This window comes from Salvia splendens, chromosome 2 (assembly GCF_004379255.2).
Source record: "Salvia splendens isolate huo1 chromosome 2, SspV2, whole genome shotgun sequence".
Lineage (NCBI taxonomy): Eukaryota > Viridiplantae > Streptophyta > Magnoliopsida > Lamiales > Lamiaceae > Salvia > Salvia splendens.
In genome coordinates this window covers 13,191,975-13,212,563 of record NC_056033.1, presented here as the reverse complement: position 1 = coordinate 13,212,563, position 20,589 = coordinate 13,191,975, and the positions used below count along the sequence as shown (strand labels likewise).

General features: G+C 35.3%; 1 protein-coding gene across 2 annotated transcripts; it reads left to right on the top strand.

Annotated features, from left to right (window-relative positions):
• The first annotated feature begins 11,893 nt into the window (after positions 1-11,893).
• Positions 11,894-15,097, top strand: LOC121788878 (V-type proton ATPase subunit E-like). 2 transcript variants are annotated; one of them, XM_042187477.1, is made up of 6 exons: positions 11,894-12,200; positions 12,291-12,391; positions 12,822-12,978; positions 13,499-13,692; positions 13,893-13,992; positions 14,673-15,097. In XM_042187477.1, the coding sequence occupies exons 1-6, from the start codon at positions 12,099-12,101 to the stop codon at positions 14,874-14,876; spliced, it is 858 nt and encodes a 285-aa protein (XP_042043411.1). In that variant the 5' UTR covers positions 11,894-12,098; the 3' UTR covers positions 14,877-15,097. The 2 variants fall into 2 exon arrangements, with proteins under 2 accessions (XP_042043411.1, XP_042043416.1); XM_042187482.1 differs by having other exon boundaries at positions 11,901-12,200; positions 14,726-15,097.
• Positions 15,098-20,589: the final 5,492 nt, after the last annotated feature.

Sequence of the window (20,589 nt, the reverse complement as noted above, 5' to 3'; positions counted from 1 at the left end):
ATATCATAAAAAAAACAAATATTCAGCCCATTCTCTGCGTTTTATTCATTTTCTCATACGTTTTGATACACAACATCTCCTGTTATGTTTAATACACAGCAAAGGATCTCATCCCGTGCTCTTATTACTCCTAGTGTTTATGAAAATTGATAAAGAAAAAGTTGGTTTGATTCAATAATCTTTAGATGAATGTCTCTTGTTTCATTAACTAGGGGGTGTAACATCAATGAACCTGTATTTTATTTTATGATAAAAACTAGTGTAACACGTATGCAATGAACACATACATCATATACATTTATATTTCTGTGAGTAATAATTTGTACATTTGATAATATAGATATGTGAATATATAATAATTGAAGTGTAAAAATATAGTAAAATTAATCACAACTAATAATTATAATCTAAATATGGGATAATATAAGGAAAATAATTAGATTCAGCAATTTATTTTTATATGATCATGACTTCAACATTTGAAACATTATAAATTTATATCATAGTTCAGTGAAAAATGCAATAAAAAATAACATAATGGGTAAGTGAATTTATAGCTATCAATCACATGTCATATAAATAGTCCCAAAAAAATTAAGAACATGTTCCAAAATCTCTCACTTACCACATTTAAGATAAAAATAACTTTTAAACTCCCCTAAATTCTAAGCATACAAATCGGTATCTAAACATCAATAAAATGAATCAAAACGTTTTATATATATGAGAGCTAATTAAAAAAAAGTAATGATAATATATAAATAAATAGTTAAAAAAATTATTGGCGGTGGGTGGTGCTAAAGTTCCCTGAATTATAAATGTAGCACATGAGATACCTTGCCACACTAAGAAAAAAAGGTACTATAGTTGATTTTATTATAACAATTAAATATAGTACTGACATTTTATCTTTTCTCATTTGATTCATTAAATTAGGGCTGGGGAAAAATACCGAAATACCAAAATACCGGCCTTATCGTACCGAAAAAATACCGAAAATACCGAATTTTCGGTATACCGTGATTTTCGGTACGGTATGATACCTTACTGAAATATTTCGGTAAGGTAAATGTATGAATTTTTATATACCGCGGTATACCGAAATTCGGTATATACCGTAATTTAAGGTATATACCGTAAAATATGAAAATAATAATATATAAAGTATTTTATATATTTTTAAATTATAAAGTTTATTGTGAAATATAATATAATATGAATAAAATATACTAGTATTTAATACCCCATATATTATTTAAATTACTATAAAATATAAATAGTATTCTAAAAACTCAAATATTCAATTTTCATTAATATTGAAAGTAAGGTATACCACAAAAGTATGGTATACCGAACTTTGGTACGACATACCGAAAATGAGGTACGGTATCGGTATGAAAATTCTCCATACTGAAAATAATATATACCGAAGTTCGATATACCAAAAATTTTGGTAAGATAAAGGTATGATTTTTTCGCATACCGAATTTACGGTAAGGTATACGGTATTGTGGTTTCGGTAAGGTATACCATATCTACCCAGCCCTACATTAAATAGCAAAATTTATGATTATTTGTCATTTTTAATTATAACTGTTATACATTGTAAGATTTATAATACTCCATGCTTTATCGTAAGAATAATAAAAATATAAAATATCGTAATGACAATTATGAAAATAACTCCAAAACTCAACTTTTATATAGATATATATATAGATATAGATATAGATATAGATATGGAGGGAAGGAATTTGATCAACTAATTAGCAATCCAAAATTAAGACTAATTTGTAACCATTAGATTAGGAGATATGGTGATTCAGATAATGTCAAGTGGATTATATTTTAAATAAAATTAAACGGTATAAATGTCAATTTGTTAAAATTATCCTAAAACTTTAAATTTACGTATCTCTCTCGATTTAAATTATTTTTTCGCAAAAATATATCAAATTAAAGGTAATTTTATAAGGATTCTAACGAGATCTCAATTACATATGTTCCGACGACGTTCGGATGTTGAAATTTGATGATTTTTATTTCAATTTTTGTGTATGTTGATAAGCAGATTTTTTTATCAACAAATACATCAAAAAATCTCAATATAATGCATGTAAAATCTCAATAAAATTGTGTTGATATTTCTGTGTACTTATGTTGAAATACTCATGTCATTGTGTTGATATTTGTAATACACTACGTTGATATAAAAAAACAAAAATTTATGATATGATAACATAATGACGATCTTACATTTTATTGATATTTTGTCTACTATTTATTGAAATTCGTACGATTTAATCTCATCCACTCATTTTAAAATTTAAGGGTGGAGATTTGGTCTTGATTTTGGATTATGATGTTATAAGCAATATAAGAGGACCCATAGAGGGAGAAGATCAAAGTATAAATATCATAATTAGATAACACAAATTTAGTTTTACTATAAGAACGATTTCAGTTCACTAAATTGGCGTTTTGGTTCACTCCGTGTCTTCAAATTCGTGTTGTGAACTAAAATGCATTTATGGTGAACTAAATCACTCTTATAATAAATTAAATTCGTCTTTTCTAGATATGCATTTAAGTAATGGTTGTCTTGTATGGCTACTCTACATATAGATATTGATATATAGTATGATGATAAAGTGTAAATTTCAAAGCATGTGACATTTCACTTATTTTGATACTATGTGTTTCAGAACATATAGGGTGCACTAGATCTGGATACTCCATCTGTCTAATAAAAATATGTGCACTTTCCATTTTCATTCGTCCCATAAAAATATGTATATTCCAATTTTGGAAAATTATATCAATTTAATAATGTAGGTCTCACTATCCACTAACTCTACTTTAACTATCATTCTCCTCTCTTACTTTACCATATCATTCTCATCTTCTCTCTTACTTTACCAATTTTGTTTTAATTCTCGTGCCATCTTATCCGCCCATATTTTTATGGGACGGATAAAGTATAATATAGACGTACTTGCATGTGTCTTTTAATGGTTTCAAGTACTAGTATTATATTTTTTTGGCGCAGGTACATTTTCCTTAAGAGCATCCACAATGGCGCCTAGCGCAGCGCCTAGCCGAGCGCCGGCGCTAGGCGGTCACTAGGCGAACCATTGCAGGAGCCGAAAACCGCCGAGCGGTTTTTCGGAAATGAATTTCGCCTAGCGCTAGGCGGTCAAAATCCGCTGGGCTATGCGCTGGGCGATCCGCTCGGCGCCATTGCAGTGCCCGGATCGCCCAGCGCATAGCCCAGCGGTTTTTTTTTAATTTTCGAAACACTATATATACGCGATTTGCACTTCATTTTCATTCGCACCACTTGTATTAACGAGTACTCTCTCTATCTTAATTTCTGTACAAGATCAACACCTAGAAATGATTAATGCGGGTGGTAGTAGTGGAGGTAGTGGGGGGGACGCTGAGGAGTACGAACGTCGAATGGCCGAAGCGTTTGAGGCATATACCAACAGCGGGATAGACCAATGGATGCAAAGAGCCTTGCAGCCGGCGGTACCTCGACCTCGGCCAGTTGTCCATCGCCGACAAGCGATTGATCGTGATCACGTAGCTGCACATCAGCGCCTATACGAAGACTACTTCGCAGAGGAGCCGCAGTTCAACGCCAACCTTTTCAGGCGACGTTTTAGGATGCAAAGAGCCCTGTTTATGCGTATTGTTAACGCCTTGGAGCAGCGATATATGTATTTCCGCTTCAGGCACGATGCGGCTGGCAGACCCGGCCACACACCTATTCAAAAGTGCACTGCGGCAATCCGGCAGTTGGCCTACGGAGGCGCGGCAGACATGTGGGACGAGTACCTCCACATCGGTGAGACGACTTCCCTGGAATGTATGAAGTATTTCTGTGAGGGCGTGATTGAAATATTTAGTGATCAGTACCTTCGAAGCCCTACCCCCCAAGACTGTCAGGATCTGATGCAGATGCACGGGGAGAAGCATGGGTTCCCAGGAATGTTAGGCAGCATAGATTGTATGCATTGGGAGTGGAAGAACTGTCCCACTTCCTGGAAGGGGTTCTACACGACCGGCTATAAGGGAAAGAATCCCACGATGATCCTCGATGCCGTAGCTGATTACCGGCTGTAGATTTGGCATGCGTATTTTGGGATAGCCGGGTCGAACAACGACCTCAACGTCCTCAACTCGTTACCCCTTTTCAACGAGCAGTGCCAGGGCGTCGGGCGGCCATCAGTTTTGTCGCCAACGACAACCGGCATGATATGGGCTACTACTTGGCCTATGGGATATACCCTAGGTGGCCCGTGTTTGTGAAGACGATCCGATGCGCATCAGATGAGAGGAAGGCCTACTTTGCGGCACGGCAGGAGTCGGCGCGCAAGGACGTGGAGCGCGCATTTGGTGTGCTCCAGTCTCGATGGGCGGCGGTTAGGGGTCCAACTCGTTTGTGGCATGTCGACTGCATTGCTGATATAATGTACGCTTGTATTATCATGCACAACATGATTGTCGAAGATGAAGGTGTACAACTGGCGGATTGGGCCAATGACGATAATGAAGCCGGTCCAAGCCACGGCGTGGCCGTCCCCAACGCACGGAGTGGGGTACCTCACGATGAAGCCGACCTCCTCCAAGCACATGCCGACATACGCCAAACGGAAGCTCATATTCGACTCCAAAAGGATTTAATTGAAGAGTTATGGGCGCGGAGGACTACTCGGAGTTAGTTTTTTTTATTTATGTAATTTTTTAAAATGTAATTTATTTAAAATTTAAATAAAATTGTTGCATTTTCCCGTATCTGTGGCGTAAATTTAATTCCGTATTTTGTGTGATTGTTCATTATTTGTTTTATATAATTTTGAGTGATGTGGCTGGGCTATTTGCTTGTTTTGATGATGTGACAGGAGGATTTTTAGCACTAAAAATACCTGCAAGTATACAGGGTAGATCTAGTATAGCTAAAGGTCAGTACCGGATATCGAACACAGGGAATAAGATTGCAACTGACTATCATATACTAAGCGTCATATACTATCTAGAGACACGTGATTTTTGGGTAGATTAATTAAACTAGACTGAAGGAAATAAACAAAAAAACGGAAAACATAAAAAGAAATAATACAAAGCAGGCATAAGAATGTAGAATTTTATGATCCAAAAACACAATCGACTTCCTTGAATTACGGTCTCCAGAGCTACTAAGTCGATCACAATTATAGATTAAACCCCCTCCCGAGGTGAGAAACCTGTAGATTAGGTGATAGGATTGAAGTCCCCTTCTAACCCTTAAACCCCTAACTCCTAAAAGCATATAAGATCAAAGACCTCACTCAAAACCTCAACTCTCCCGAGTTCTATTGAATTAAGGTGTGAATTATCCCTTTTTCCAAGTCAATTATTTCGTCTCCCGAGTACTCTAATCAACTCTAACATGTATTCAAGAGGTAGCTAATCAATTGAACATAGAAAGCACCAGATAAATCAAATAACTGCAAGAGCTAACAAGGAAAATCAATCGAATATCTTTACCAAAAATTCTACAAAAGATGTTTAACTCATAGACAAGTAAAAACTATAATTAAAGTACGAGACATGAAAGAAATTGATAAAACCCAAGGTTGAATCTTCAATCTTCAGTCTTCTCTTGCCTGGATCTGCAGAACTCCGCTCCAATGGAAGATGGATGAATTTAATGGTGGAATATGGAATGGAAGAAGTGTAGAGAGGGAGAAGGATTGGAGGCTCTGAGATAGGAGAGATTTGGCCTCACAATATAATAATTTATTCTCTTTCTTGAATTTCCGCCTAAATTCCCGCCAGCTTTGACTGCACTGCGCAACGTTCGTAGAATTGTCATAACTTTCTCCACAGAACTCCGATTGAGACATGCAAGATATCCACGCGAAGCTCTTTCGAAGACGAAGAGAATGGCATGTAGTAAGAACTGACTGGATTTCAAAATCGCTGGCAGAATGGGCTCGAACAGAGGCTGCTGCACTTTGGCCTTTTTTTCACCTTTTTCTATCTTTTTCTATCATTTATCAACAAACACGTCAAAAATACCAAATGTATAAAATAAGCAATTTAAGAACATAATTTGCATGATTGACATTTAAAACTAATCAAATCTAGCTCTTAAAAACATGCAAAATCCGTGTTTGTCAACTCCCCCAAACTTAATTATTTGTTTGTCCTCAAACAAAACAAGAGAAAAACTAATAAAGAAACACGGATGCTAAGAACTAGACTTCATAGTTGCCTCAAAAATTGTAACAAGAAATAAAGAGTTTGACAAGAATACAAATCAAATCAAGCAAAGCTTATTAGTGCATTTTCATTACTAGCTCGTTGATCACCTTGAAGTACATGCGCTCACAAGTGTTTAGAAGTATGTTTATCACTCACTCTCAAAGTGTATAAGGTAAAAGTGTATGCTCTCAGATCATGCAACATGCAAAGTTTGCCATAGGCTTGCTCGAAGTCTAATCTCTCCTCTATTTTATGTGATTAAAATCAAAAATCCGAAAGGTCTTTATTTTAGGTTATAATGTAGGCTCTTTGGTAAGGTGAGGAAATATGGCTAAAAAGTAACTAATCCCAAACATAGCAAAAGTGATCAATTTCTACTACATCAAACATAGCACTGCACCAACAATTCGAATTTCAATATATTCTAGACTTTGTCTAAATTTCTTCTCACTTCCCAAATTCCTTTGATTTTTTTTTCTTTTCATTTTTTTTTCTTTTGTACATCTTTCTTTTTTTTTTCTTTTATGCACAACCAAATATCTCATTCAAACCACTGGTGTCTATGCACTTTTCATAAGTAAGCACACTACCTTTCTTTCTACCTTATCTCTCCAACTCTTTTCATAAGATATGAACTAACTTTCTCCAAGAGTGTATGAATATTCCCCCTTTATTTAGCTTCCAAAGAAAAAGGCTTTAAAGGCTCAAAATGGCTAGTTAGGGAAAAATATTTTGAGTAAGGTCAATAATTTGGATATATAAAGTAGCTAAGAAGGATGACGTCCTCTTTTATCATTTAAACACTTTGCAGACTTAAGCAGACTAGGAGCAAGTTCTAGAAACAAATACATGAATATAGATAAATCACACAAGAAAGAAATTTATGGCTCAAGTCTCACAAGGTATAAGCAAGATTCAAGGCAAACAAGCAATTCATTATTTATGCACATTTTCACTAAACCTTCAAATCAATGCATCAAGTCAACTCAATCAACACATAAACGAACTTTTAATCATAGGCAACTCAGTCTGATGTTCCTAAACATGAGTATTTCTAAATTTTCTATGTTATGGTCATGACAAGATTCACCTCGGGATTATTAAAAAAAACTAACAAAAATAAGCAAAAAACAACTAAACTCACGGTCCACCACTTCATCCCCCCAAACTTATTCAAAACTACGTTAAGAATAAGTTTGCAAAGTCTGTGGAGATGTGAGTAAACTAAGAAAACAAATCAAACTTAATAAAAAAATACCAATGTTGGGTTGCCTCCCAACAAGCGCTTGGTTAACGTCTTTAGCTTGACGTTCTTTGAAGCTCATAGATTATCCCCCATTCTTGGGATTTTCTTTGGGATGCCTTATGTACCCACGCTCTACGGAGTATATCAAATGTTGTACCAGATAATTGCATCTTCCATAGGAGCGCAGAGTAATCCATTGTTGTGCTTCGTGCTCCTTGCAAAACAAATAAAATAAAAACAATTAAAACAAAACTATACAAAATATTACACTCCAAATTAGTATTATCAACCGTTCTACAATATCAGCTTAAAGCAATAATATTCCCCGGCAACGGCGCCAAAAACTTGATGCACTATTTATTAGCACTAAAAATACCTGCAAGCATACAGGGTAGATCTAGTATAGCTAAAGGTCAGTACCGGATATCGAACACAAGGAATAAGATTGCAACTGACTACCATATACTAAGCGTCATATACTATCTAGAGACACGTGATTTTTGGGTAGATTAATTAAACTAGACTGAAGGAAATAAACAAAAAAACGGAAAACATAAAAAGAAATAATACAAAGCAGGCATAAGAATGTAGAATTTTATGATCCAAAAACACAATCGACTTCCTTGAATTACGGTCTCCAGAGCTACTAAGTCGATCACAATTATAGATTAAACCCCCTCCCGAGGTGAGAAACCTGTAGATTAGGTGATAGGATTGAAGTCCCCTTCTAACCCTTAAACCCCTAACTCCTAAAAGCATATAAGATCAAAGACCTCACTCAAAACCTCAACTCTCCCGAGTTCTATTGAATTAAGGTGTGAATTATCCCTTTTTCCAAGTCAATTATTTCGTCTCCCGAGTACTCTAATCAACTCTAACATGTATTCAAGAGGTAGCTAATCAATTGAACATAGAAAGCACCAGATAAATCAAATAACTGCAAGAGCTAACAAGGAAAATCAATCGAATATCTTTACCAAAAATTCTACAAAAGATGTTTAACTCATAGACAAGTAAAAACTATAATTAAAGTACGAGACATGAAAGAAATTGATAAAACCCAAGGTTGAATCTTCAATCTTCAGTCTTCTCTTGCCTGGATCTGCAGAACTCCGCTCCAATGGAAGATGGATGAATTTAATGGTGGAATATGGAATGGAAGAAGTGTAGAGAGGGAGAAGGATTGGAGGCTCTGAGATAGGAGAGATTTGGCCTCACAATATAATAATTTATTCTCTTTCTTGAATTTCCGCCTAAATTCCCGCCAGCTTTGACTGCACTGCGCAACGTTCGTAGAATTGTCATAACTTTCTCCACAGAACTCCGATTGAGACATGCAAGATATCCACGCGAAGCTCTTTCGAAGACGAAGAGAATGGCATGTAGTAAGAACTGACTGGATTTCAAAATCGCTGGCAGAATGGGCTCGAACAGAGGCTGCTGCACTTTGGCCTTTTTTTCACCTTTTTCTATCTTTTTCTATCATTTATCAACAAACACGTCAAAAATACCAAATGTATAAAATAAGCAATTTAAGAACATAATTTGCATGATTGACATTTAAAACTAATCAAATCTAGCTCTTAAAAACATGCAAAATCCGTGTTTGTCAGAGGACTACTCGGAGTTAGTTTTTTTTATTTATGTAATTTTTTAAAATGTAATTTATTTAAAATTTAAATAAAATTGTTGCATTTTCCCGTATCTGTGGCGTAAATTTAATTCCGTATTTTGTGTGATTGTTCATTATTTGTTTTATATAATTTTGAGTGATGTGGCTGGGCTATTTGCTTGTTTTGATGATGTGACAGGAGGATTTTTAGTGCTGGTGATGTGGCAGGAGGAGTTTGTGGCTGGGCTATGGCTGGGCTATGGCTGGGCAAAAACCATTGTGGATGCTCTAATTTAAAATGGAGTAGTTGTTAGTATTTGTTTCCACAAAAGTTATTGTGGAAGATGGAACATTCTTGGATTTTAATTCACTTCCTTTTGTTTTTTAGCTCACGGTTCGTTGTGTGGTTTTCTCTTCTGACGACTTTATGTTCAATTTGACAAATTGTCAAACAAGTTGCACATGTTCATATTGAAAAAGGATTATAATTTTTAATATTACTAATATCGAGCCGTCTGTTGGGACACTGTATATCAAGTTGATGGAGCTATGAATATATATTGGTATTGCTCGAATGATAGATTAGGTATTTTACTTTATCCGCTAATAGCGCTTTAGACTTTTAGTAGTGGTAAAGAATCTTTTATTACAAGTAGTAAATCATAGTACGAGTTATGGAATAGCTGTGCTACAAAGAGCAATTGAATTTTTTAAGTACATCGTTGCCGCTGCATTCAATGTTGAAGACATCGTTGCAGCAAAATTGATTGAATTATTGAAGTATAGTTTCAAATTAATTAATATTAAGGAGTAGAAGTGAATTTTAATTTGTCACATCATTTTAATTTTGGCATTCACGATTTTTTTTTAAAACATCCAAAATTTATATATTTACATTTAAAAAGTAAAATTTAATAGAAAAAGTATAATGTTAAAATTGAGCCTTTACTAACTAATAATTCTAAATATTGATACACTTTAAGTCTTGCATAAAACTATCTTACTTTGTTTTTAGAAGAATTTCTGCATATATAATACTTCGTCAGTCCAATTAAGTTGAGGTAAAACTTTTGGGTTTTAGAAATTTAGAAATTTTATTGAAAAGTAGGAGAGATAAATAAAATAGAAAATATGACAAGAGAGTAAAATAATTGATGCAATAAAGTAAGAGTGATTGAGTGTTAATATTTTTTTTGTTAAAAAATGAAATGACTCTACTTTATTGAGACATTCTAAAAAAATAGGACTCAACTTAATTAGGATAGAGGGAGTATGATATTTCTCCCGCTAGTATCTTTGTACTGTATACCATGTAGTTTAACTAAGATCATTTTAAAGTATAGACTGTGCCAACCTTCACTCTCAGGGGTCCCAACTCCCAAATGGAAATACATATATATTTATTATTTTATTGGTTCATATAAATAATGTAGGATCATTTTAAAGTTTAGACTATGCAACCTTCACTCTCAGGGGTCCCAACTCCCAAATGGCAATACATATATATTTATTATTTTATTGGTTCATATAAATAATCTCATTAGAGCATCCTCAACCCCGTCTCCAATTCAGGCCCCAAGTCTCCTCCACGTTATCATTCTCCTAAATTTGAGTCTCATGTCACAACTCCTCTAACCCTGCAGGCCCCATCCCAGGCCACAACTATTAAATTGCACTATTCACAACTTGAACCTATTTTACTTGTAAAAATTGCAAACGTTGAACAATTATAACACTAAGAAATTTATTTTTAATTTAAAATAATAAATTATAAACTTAAAAATATTAAAAATTAGAACAACAAAAAAAATCCCAAAAAATTACGTCTTCTTCCTCTTCAAAATGCAAAAAAATGCAAAAAAAAAGGAGAAAATTGGGGGTCTGTCGCCCCTCTTCTTCCTCTTCCAAATGCAAAAGAAACCAGAAATTGGGACCCGGGACTGGAAAAAGCTCACCTCCAACGCCGGCCAGGCCGGACCCCAGGCGCGGCCCCGGCAACTGCGTCACCGTGACCGTCCCAGGCCGGAAATTGGGGAGGTTTAACGCGTGGGCCGCGGGCCGGGGCCCAGGTGCGGTCTGGCCCGCTAGCATTGGGGATGCCCTTATTAAATAACATAAATTTTAATATATGAAATTGGTAACGTATTAGAAAGAAAAAATAAAATTAGTAAAGTATAAAAGACTAAGAGAAAATGTAAATAAAATGAAAGACATAAATATAAAAAGTAAACAGTAAATTGTGAATAACTTTTCATTTTTAGTATGAGATTAATTGTGGTGGACGGACGAATATAGAATATGTAGACTATTTTTTATGAACGAATAGAGTAGTAAAAGTTTGATAGAAAAAAATGAAGAGTGAACTACATTTTTATGCCTAAACTTTGGACTTATTTCATACGTGGTACTCAAACATTAAAAATATCACCCCATATCAATAGTCTTTGATTTTAATATCGTTGGGACACTTTTTGAACCTTTTTTAATTCAAAATATCCTATATCACCTTAAGGATATTTTAATCTATTTATGGTGAGAAGGACTATCACCAAATTTTTTTTAAAAAATTAGCTGAAAAATAATAGAATAAAGTAAGAGTAGTGATAGTGGAATTTGAAATTTTAGAAGTATTTTATTTAATGGACGACTAAAAATAAAAATAGTTCTATTTGTAGACGGTTTAATAGAGAAAATAAATAAACTAAACTTAATAAGAACGTACTCCTATGGCATTTTTAATCTTAAAACTAGTTCACTTAAATCATGAAATGAAAACGGTAACGCGACATTCATGAAAAGAGAAGGGACAAGATAGTAGCACTTTCTCCTTCCTGCGAGTGTGATTCGTGGACGTGTAACATGCTTTCAATCTATTGGCATAACAAAACGAAAATATCATCTCTCATTCCGCTTCGATCTCTCCAGAAAAGAAAAGAAAAGAAAAAAAAGCAGCTACCCGATTCGTCGTAGCCCGACCCGAATCCCAAGATGAACGACTCCGAAGTTTCCACGCAGATCCAGCAGATGGTCCGATTCATCCGCCAGGAGGCGGAGGAAAAGGCAAACGAGATCTCCGTCTCCGCCGAAGAAGTCTCCGACACGTTCTGATTTTTTTTTCAGTTTCTAGGGTTTTTCCGATTAGGAATTTTGTTGATATGATGAATCGTCTTTCTGTTTCAGGAATTCAATATCGAGAAGCTGCAATTGGTGGAGGCTGAGAAGAAGAAGATCAGGCAGGAGTACGAGCGCAAGGAAAAACAAGTTCAAGTGCGCAAGAAGATGTGAGTTTTACGGTTCATTTATTTTTTGTTGGCATTTGTTTTTTTTTTTGCTGTGTCATTGTTTCAAACTAGAAAAATATTAGCGAAATTGTTTGATTTTAAATAATTTCCGAAATCTCTAAAGCAGGCATATCTACATTGATACTCTGATGTTGATGTGTTGGTCCTCTGAATGTTTTTTTCCCTCCGATTTTGTTGGAGTCGAAACTTGCTTCTCCTAAAAAAATCTCAAAGTTAAATCTCTGGCTCATCATTATAAATTTTGACTAGACTTGAAGTGAGAATGATCAATATGTCAATTGACATAAAAAGTATCTAATCTTTAAATGTTTTGGTGGAGGCTCATTGTTATGAAGAGCTTATATGAGGACAATGGTTTGATCTATTTTGGATGTCATCTGATTAAATTTTTATATCTTCACTGTTGTAGTGAGTACTCAATGCAGCTGAATGCTTCTCGAATCAAGGTTCTCCAAGCCCAGGATGATTTAGTCAATTCCATGAAGGAAAGTGCATCAAAGGAACTCCTGGGTGTTAGCAGTGTTCAGAAAAACTATAAAAATCTCCTGAAGAATCTAATTGTTCAGGTTTCGCAAACTGAATCTTGATCTTGTATATTCCTGGCATTTGCATCTCGTACTCAGTTCAGCATATTCTGCATAATAGTACATTATTTCTCAGTAAACTACATGCATTTGTATTTAAAGGGTACTAATCATTTGGTTGCCCAGCCATAGAATTGATTTTCCTTGTACTAGTATGTTGCCTTGTGGAAAGAATTTCAGGAAGCTGTGTACATGAGGCCCTAGCACAATGCATGATAGACCCCTGGGGAGCAGTTACAGGATGGAGAATATAATTTTATGGATATTTGAACCTTCTGCCTTTTTTTGTTCAATTTTCATATTCAAATTTATATTATGATTACTTAAATCATTCTGAGTCATATTTGTGATCCATAATCATGATTGCATTTATATGTCATTGTAAATCGAATTGGGATATTCTTCTTATTTGCTCCATGTATATCACTGTATCTCCTTAGGCATAAAATTGTCAAATAAAACTTCATCTGCTATTGTTCAAAATTGTGTTTTTCCACTGCAGAGTTTGTTGAGGCTGAAAGAACCATCTGTGTTGTTGCGTTGTCGTAAAGAGGACGTGCAATTGGTTGAGTCTGTTTTGAATTCAGCAAAGGAAGAGTATGCAGAGAAAGCAGAAGTTCGTCAACCTGAGATCATTGTTGACAAAATCTATCTTCCACCAGCGCCTTCTAAACAGAATGAGCATGATCGCTACTGGTAATAAAACCTGCTAAACAGTAGTGCACTTTTGTTCATGGGAATATGTCAAAGTGAGCTTATATGCTAGAGTTGACTGAGAACGCATAAACAATTTCTAAATGACCTCCCCTCCCCCCCACCCCCCTGAATTATAGAACTGACTGATCTGGAAACTTGACCCTGCTGACAAGTGACAATGGCATGATAATTATTTTCAGTTCTGGCGGTGTGGTGTTGGCTTCTAGGGATGGGAAAATTGTTTTTGAGAACACTCTTGATGCAAGACTAGAGGTTGTATTCCGCAAAAAATTGCCAGAGGTACCTCCGAACCTAAGCTCTTTGTTTTCACTTTTCTCTATTTCTGCTCATTATGATGCCAACTATATGGCGCTGGCAGATTTGAACTATGAATTATACTGCTAGCAAGCTAAGCTCGTTTTATGTTCCATGTCTTCTATGTATTCTCAATTCTGTATTCTTCTTATTGTTTTCTGTTAATTCCACGTTAAGTAGTTGAGGGGATGTTGATCTCATAATCTTCAAGATCTTTTTAGGAAACAATATTTGAGTGTTTGTATAAATAAATGCCAACCCTGCTGCTGTATAATGTGCAGAAAAGAGAAAACACATCTTATTTCAATCTAAATTAAGCGCTTTAAGAAAGAATTGAGTAGAAAATGATTTCCATAGATAACAAGAAAGGATATAACAATAAGGGGGCATTCACTTTGAGTGATATGATTGAATGATAAAGTATAAGATTAAGTATTTGAAGGATAAAACTGGTAAAACAAGTTCAAAATTAATCAATCCATCAAAATGAATAGTGAATTAACTTGGACTTTTTTTTTATCTATTCATCTTATCACTCAATGTAAATGCCCCTAATAAGAAAATACTCTTTACATGTTAGTCCTGCCAAATAAGCTTTGTCTAATTGCAACAGTCCTTAATATAACCCTTACCTAACACCATTAAACTATCTGGACCATATTCAGATTCTAGGTTATTCAGCATGTTCTTGGCTTAGTGCTACTGTATCTGATTGCAGATACGCAAAAGTCTGTTTGGCCAGATCGCTGCTTGATGGTTGGAAGCCTAGTATATATATCTATATACTGGCCTGGCCATTGACCCAAGAGAATTATCATCTGGTGGCTTGTTCGTGGCTGTATGCGCTTTGTTCTTCGTCACATTCTTAATTGCATCGCGAGGTGCACGTTTTCCACATTTCATATATTATGTATGCATATAAGTTTAGCTTGATACTGCTATTTATTTTTTAATTCAAGTATGTGTGATATTGTAAGCTTCTCGGACCTAGTTTTTGATCTTGGTGTTAATAAATCGATGACAGATATCGTCTTGAAAAAAATTTCAAAGTAATAAAATTGCCTGACAGGGATTGTCTTGAAAAATAGTACTTCCTCCGTTTCTCCATAGTTGAGTCATTTTTTCATTTCGGGAAGTTCCCTCATAGTTGAGCCATTTTCATATATGTGTAACTTTTTTTTATTTCTTACTTTACTTCTTATTTTACCCTCTCTTACTCTATTATCTCTAATTTGTTCATTTTTTTTACTTTATTCTATCTACTTTATTATCTTTCTTACTTTTTTATCTATTTATTTTACACACTCAACATCTCTTTCTTAAACTCCGTGCCGAAAAGTTTAAACATAAAAAGTTAGTGGAATGTGGGTCTTACTTTTATATATTAGTTTTATAATAAAATGTGAGTATGAATGAGTTAGTGGAATATGTGGTCCACTACCAAAAATGGTAAAAAGTGAAATTAGGGCTGGCAAAATATACCGAAATACTGCACTTACCGTACTGAAAAAATATCGAAAATACCGAATTTTCGGTATACCGTACTTTTCGGTACGGTATGATACCGTACCGACAGTTTTAGGTACAGTGAAGGTATGCATTTTGTATATACCGCGGTATACCGCGTTATACCGCAATTGCGGTATATACCGGAAATCACGGTATACCGCGGTATACCGCAATATGCAGTATACCGAAATCACGGTCGGTACGGTAACGATATCTAAATTTTGGTATACCGACTTTTCGGTATACCGCAATTGCGGTATACCGACAAAAGCAGTACGGTAAAGGTATGGTTTTTGGTCATACCGCACGGTACGGTACGGTATGCGGTATGACCATTTCGACGCGGTATACCGTACCGTTCCAACCCTAAGTGAAATGGGACAAACTTTCAGGGACGGACCGAAATAATAAATTGGGATAAACTTTTAGGCACGGATGTAGTAACAAGCTTAGTGCATACTACATTAATCTCCTCTCTTTATTAAATCTACTTTTCTTTAATAAACAATTATAATGTCCAACGGTGAATATGGCACCCAGATTCAATAAAAATCTTGATTATAGTCCTAACAACTTCATTTAATATTTTATTTGATAGGCTATATTTGCTTGCTTCCAAGAAGCATGTGAAAATAGCAACTTTAAATCACACTCATAAATATATTGATGCCTCACAATTATAGCCTACGATGTTCGTTGCAACTGCACCACATCACATTCAACGCAGTTTGAGAAATTGTTTCTTGACAAAAATCCAAGCAGTGTAGAAACGGAACTAGAAAAAACATAATTAAACAAAAAAACAGAAAATGAAATCGAAAACATGCAGCAATAAAAGGTAATCACTTCTTGAACTCTCTGGCCTTGTCTTCATGCATGAAGTCCAGCAAAACAGTGCTCTTGCATTTGGGGCATTTGGGATCATCTTCAAGCAGCATCACATACATCAAGCAGCGCGGGCACCCCACCACGATCATGTTGCTGCTGCTCTCGGGGCTGCTCGCCTCCCCATCCGGGCTCATCTCCCGGGAGACGCATGAGCTCTGTGGGGAAACGGACTCGTGGGGGGACCCCACTTGCCTACGGGTCAGGGACAAGTTGAGTTTCAGCTCCAGCTTCGGACTCGAGTCTTTGTAGCTCATTCTAATGGAACAGGATTACAAGAATTTGCTCCAAAATTGGATTAGCCTTGATTTTGTGATGTGAATTTCATGGATGGTTTGGGCTATTTATAGAACAAGTTGGAGGAAAAACAGGACAGGTTTGCTTTAATGACTATAAGTTATTACTAACAGAAGTGGAGTGTAATGAAATGCAATTGAGAGAGACAGAGAGGGAGAAATGAATTGTAATAAAGAGGAGAGTGGTGGGGTAGGAAATGAGGGATTAAAATCCCAAGCAGGAGAGGAATGTATTAATTATGTATAGGTGAAAAGATCACAAGAAGTTTGCTGGCAGATTGAAAATTAGAGTAAATATTTGCAACCATTGTGTGTCTAATAGGCTTCATTAATTCAAGGCTGCAATTGTTGGCAACATATACTGTTCGAAGAAGCAATTAAGTTGCCATTAAAAAGAGCTAACTGCCATCAGAAATGTGTATTATAGCTACACCAAAAACAAACCCTCTCTATTAACTTTTACTATGTGTAGGTTACATGTACATAAATCACTCTAGCCCTACCCATCTTGTTTATTTTCCAGGTTTTTTAGGTCCAGTTCTTGACAGCCCGGTTTCCAGCAAGAGACATATAGTACTCCATATAACTGCAGTACTCCTCTCATCAATGCCTATAGTGGCTAATCAAAAGAGCAGGTGTTGGTATGTTTTTGCAGCCAATAAATAGAAAATGAAAATAGACTTAAATTTCTAAACAGAAGGTAGATGTGTGTTGGAAAGGCTCCAACCTTCAGCTATTATGCCCCCAACTATTTCTCATCTGCAGCAGAAATGAGTTGAATGTTTTTTACAGATTGGCAGAGTTTAAAGCATTTACTTAGCCATTGATGAGCTTCATAAAAAATGGAGGTGTCGCACTTCAACTAATCCTATTTAAGATTAATATTACCAAGTTTGTTTTTCTCAATTTGAAGAACAAACTAATAACCCCAGCACCTTTTTATTTTTTTGTTTATGTTAGCATTTTAGGACCACAGTTTTTACACATGAATAAAATAGGATGTTTGTTCATTGTAGATACCTTAAAATGGCGTCTAACGTCGTTCCTCCTCAGCAGGCGCGACTAACGACGTTCCTGCCATGGTCGGACTAAAAAACACAAATGGGGTTAATGGTTAGGACATGTTTGGAGATGTCCTGGATTCATCAAGATTCAAGAAAATGAGATGAAAAAAAAATCAACCACCATATTTAAGGCCAAACTTGCTCCCAACCAATGTTGTTACTGAGTAGTAATTAGTAAACCTTGTTGGGATTGAAACATGAGGCAGCCATAAATTCTCTCCATCTACTAGAGATATTTTCAATTTACTCACCCTAATCTTATCTATGTCCCTAGTTCCTGTCTTCGTGATAAAATAAAACACAGAGAAATCTGTCCCCCACACATGAGATAGATATCTTTCATGGTTATGATTCAACTAGCATATACAAAAAGGGCAATATTGTCTGCATCATGAATATTCCTGCCCCTCTTACGTTCATATTATGGTAATTCCACAAATTGGGATGGTTCAAGAGAAGAGTTCCGTATAAAGCAAATTCCATAAATGGATTAGGGTAAGGGCCCCTATCTCCACAAGTTCACAAAAAAAAAATTAAAAAGACGTAGTTGCACACAAATGGAGTGGCATGAGACTCGTCCATCCTTAACCAAATGGTCAGAGGATCGATCCCTGCCTTTAGGTATGGAGCAGCTTTAAATCCTTGGGCCAGCTGTCCCACCCTTTGAGGTGCAGCTTTAAATCCTTGGGCCAGCTGTTCCACTCTTTGAGGTGCCTACAAATCAGCGTAGAGAATAGTCACATACAAATAAGCGCAGAGAATAATCATTATTTGCAGAGAATAATCATTGGGTCTGCCGGTGGATTCCCTTGTAATTACCAAAAAAGAAAAAGAAAAAAAAGAATAGTCAAAAAAGAAAAGAAAAAAAGAATAGTCAGTCATAGGGTTTGCTTTAAATCCTTGGGCCAGCTGTCTCACTCTTTGAGGTGCCTACAAATCAGCGTAGAGAATAGTCACCTACTAATCAGCGGAGAGAATAATCATTGAGTCTGCCGCTGGATACCCTTGTAATTACCAAAAAAGAATAGTCAAAAAAGAAAAGAAAAAAAAGAATAGTCGTTGGGTCTGCCGGTGAATACCCTTGTAATTACCAAAAAAAAAAGAAAAAAAGGCAAAGGTAAGGAAATGATCTTTTACCAAAAAAAAAGAAAAAAAAGGCAAAGGTAAGGAAATGATCTTTCACTGCAGTCTGCTAATATGACGCATGCATTTTGCAATTCTCGCTGTAAAACATAAAATTAAACATCCCTCTCTATAACAAAATATTGCTAAACATCTGAGCTGGGATATTTTTCAAATCGTAATATTGCGAATTTTTACTAGGATAGTATAAATATAAAAGTTCTTTCTTCAACTTAATTTCAATAGCATGTAACCAATGGCAAAGCCATAAATTTTACTATGGGCCTAAATTACTGTTAATAGTCATACGATTTTTCTGATGTTCGTGACATTGGAAGCTTAAAATAATTGATACTTTCAACTTTTACATATGTATAATGGATGAAAATGATTATTTTAATATTTAAATGTCATCATAGCAAATATCTATGAAAATATAAGTTATAACAAATAGAATACAATAATTATTTTAAAATTTTTATTATTATGAGTATAATGATGGAAGAAAACAACTGTAAAATGATAATGAACTAAAATTAACATAATTAGTGATATAAAACAGGGGTGCATTAGGGTCCAAGTGACCTTTAAGTGTTAAGTTCAAATGTATTTCCAGCCTTAGGATTAAGTTGATGGACGGTTTAGATTCATAATTTACATCTTTATCTGTGTTACATTATTATGAGTTTCGAATTACATTATAGGGGTATATTTGGAACAAAAACTAATTCAGACGGTTTTCAAGAATGGAAGCTCCGAAATAATCGCCAATTAATTTCAACCAACCTCCCACATTCCCCTCTCTCGGTTTCTCATTCCAAAGAAGACGAATAGATGAAAACCTAGTACACTAAAAATCTCTACCACATATTCAACCCTAGTCTTCTTGTTATCACTACATTCCCTCACTCTCAAATTTTCACCTAGGCGATTCCTTGTCCACGGAATCCGAGGCGTCAGGAAAATCGAACCTGGCCTTGACAATCGAAGCGACGACGACGGCGGCGGTAGACTCGACCCAAAGCCCGTTACAAAATCGGAAGTTTACAGTTTTGAGGTGATTGAACTTTTTTTTATTGAACTGTAATCGATTGATTCGACTGATTTAAAACAAAGATTGGATTTTTGGTTTACATTACTGAGATTAATCGACCCTAGGTTTACATTACTGAGATTATTCGACCCCAGGTTTTTTTGGGAATTGTATTCCGTTGAATTGTTGGTTTACATTACATTTTTCAGTATAACTGAGGATTGTTTGCTTGTTTGTTTGATTGGTTTAGGGTTTTTTTGTTGAATTCTAATGTCTCGTTTATATTTTTTTTCAGTTAGTTCTAACAGATGGAAAAAGGAAGAACGTGGTCAAAAGAGGGTGACCCTTCAAGACCAATTCTAACACCGAAGACAGTAAGCTTTGTGTCTCTGTTAAGGCTTGAGATCTTGAACTTTGAATAATATAACATATTAAGGCTTGTGTTGGTATTTTTTTGGCATGATCTATGTTACATTGTTTACATCTGACGGATACATTATGCAATAGGCTACCAATAATAATGTATAGCTTTTTTTGTAAACATTGTTGTGCTAAACTTTACATTATTACGACCACTCAGTATATTAAAATATACCTTAGGCAATAATGTATACTAATAAAAGCAATAAGGTAAACATGATGGGTCTTCTGATAGTTGTGTATTTACATTATA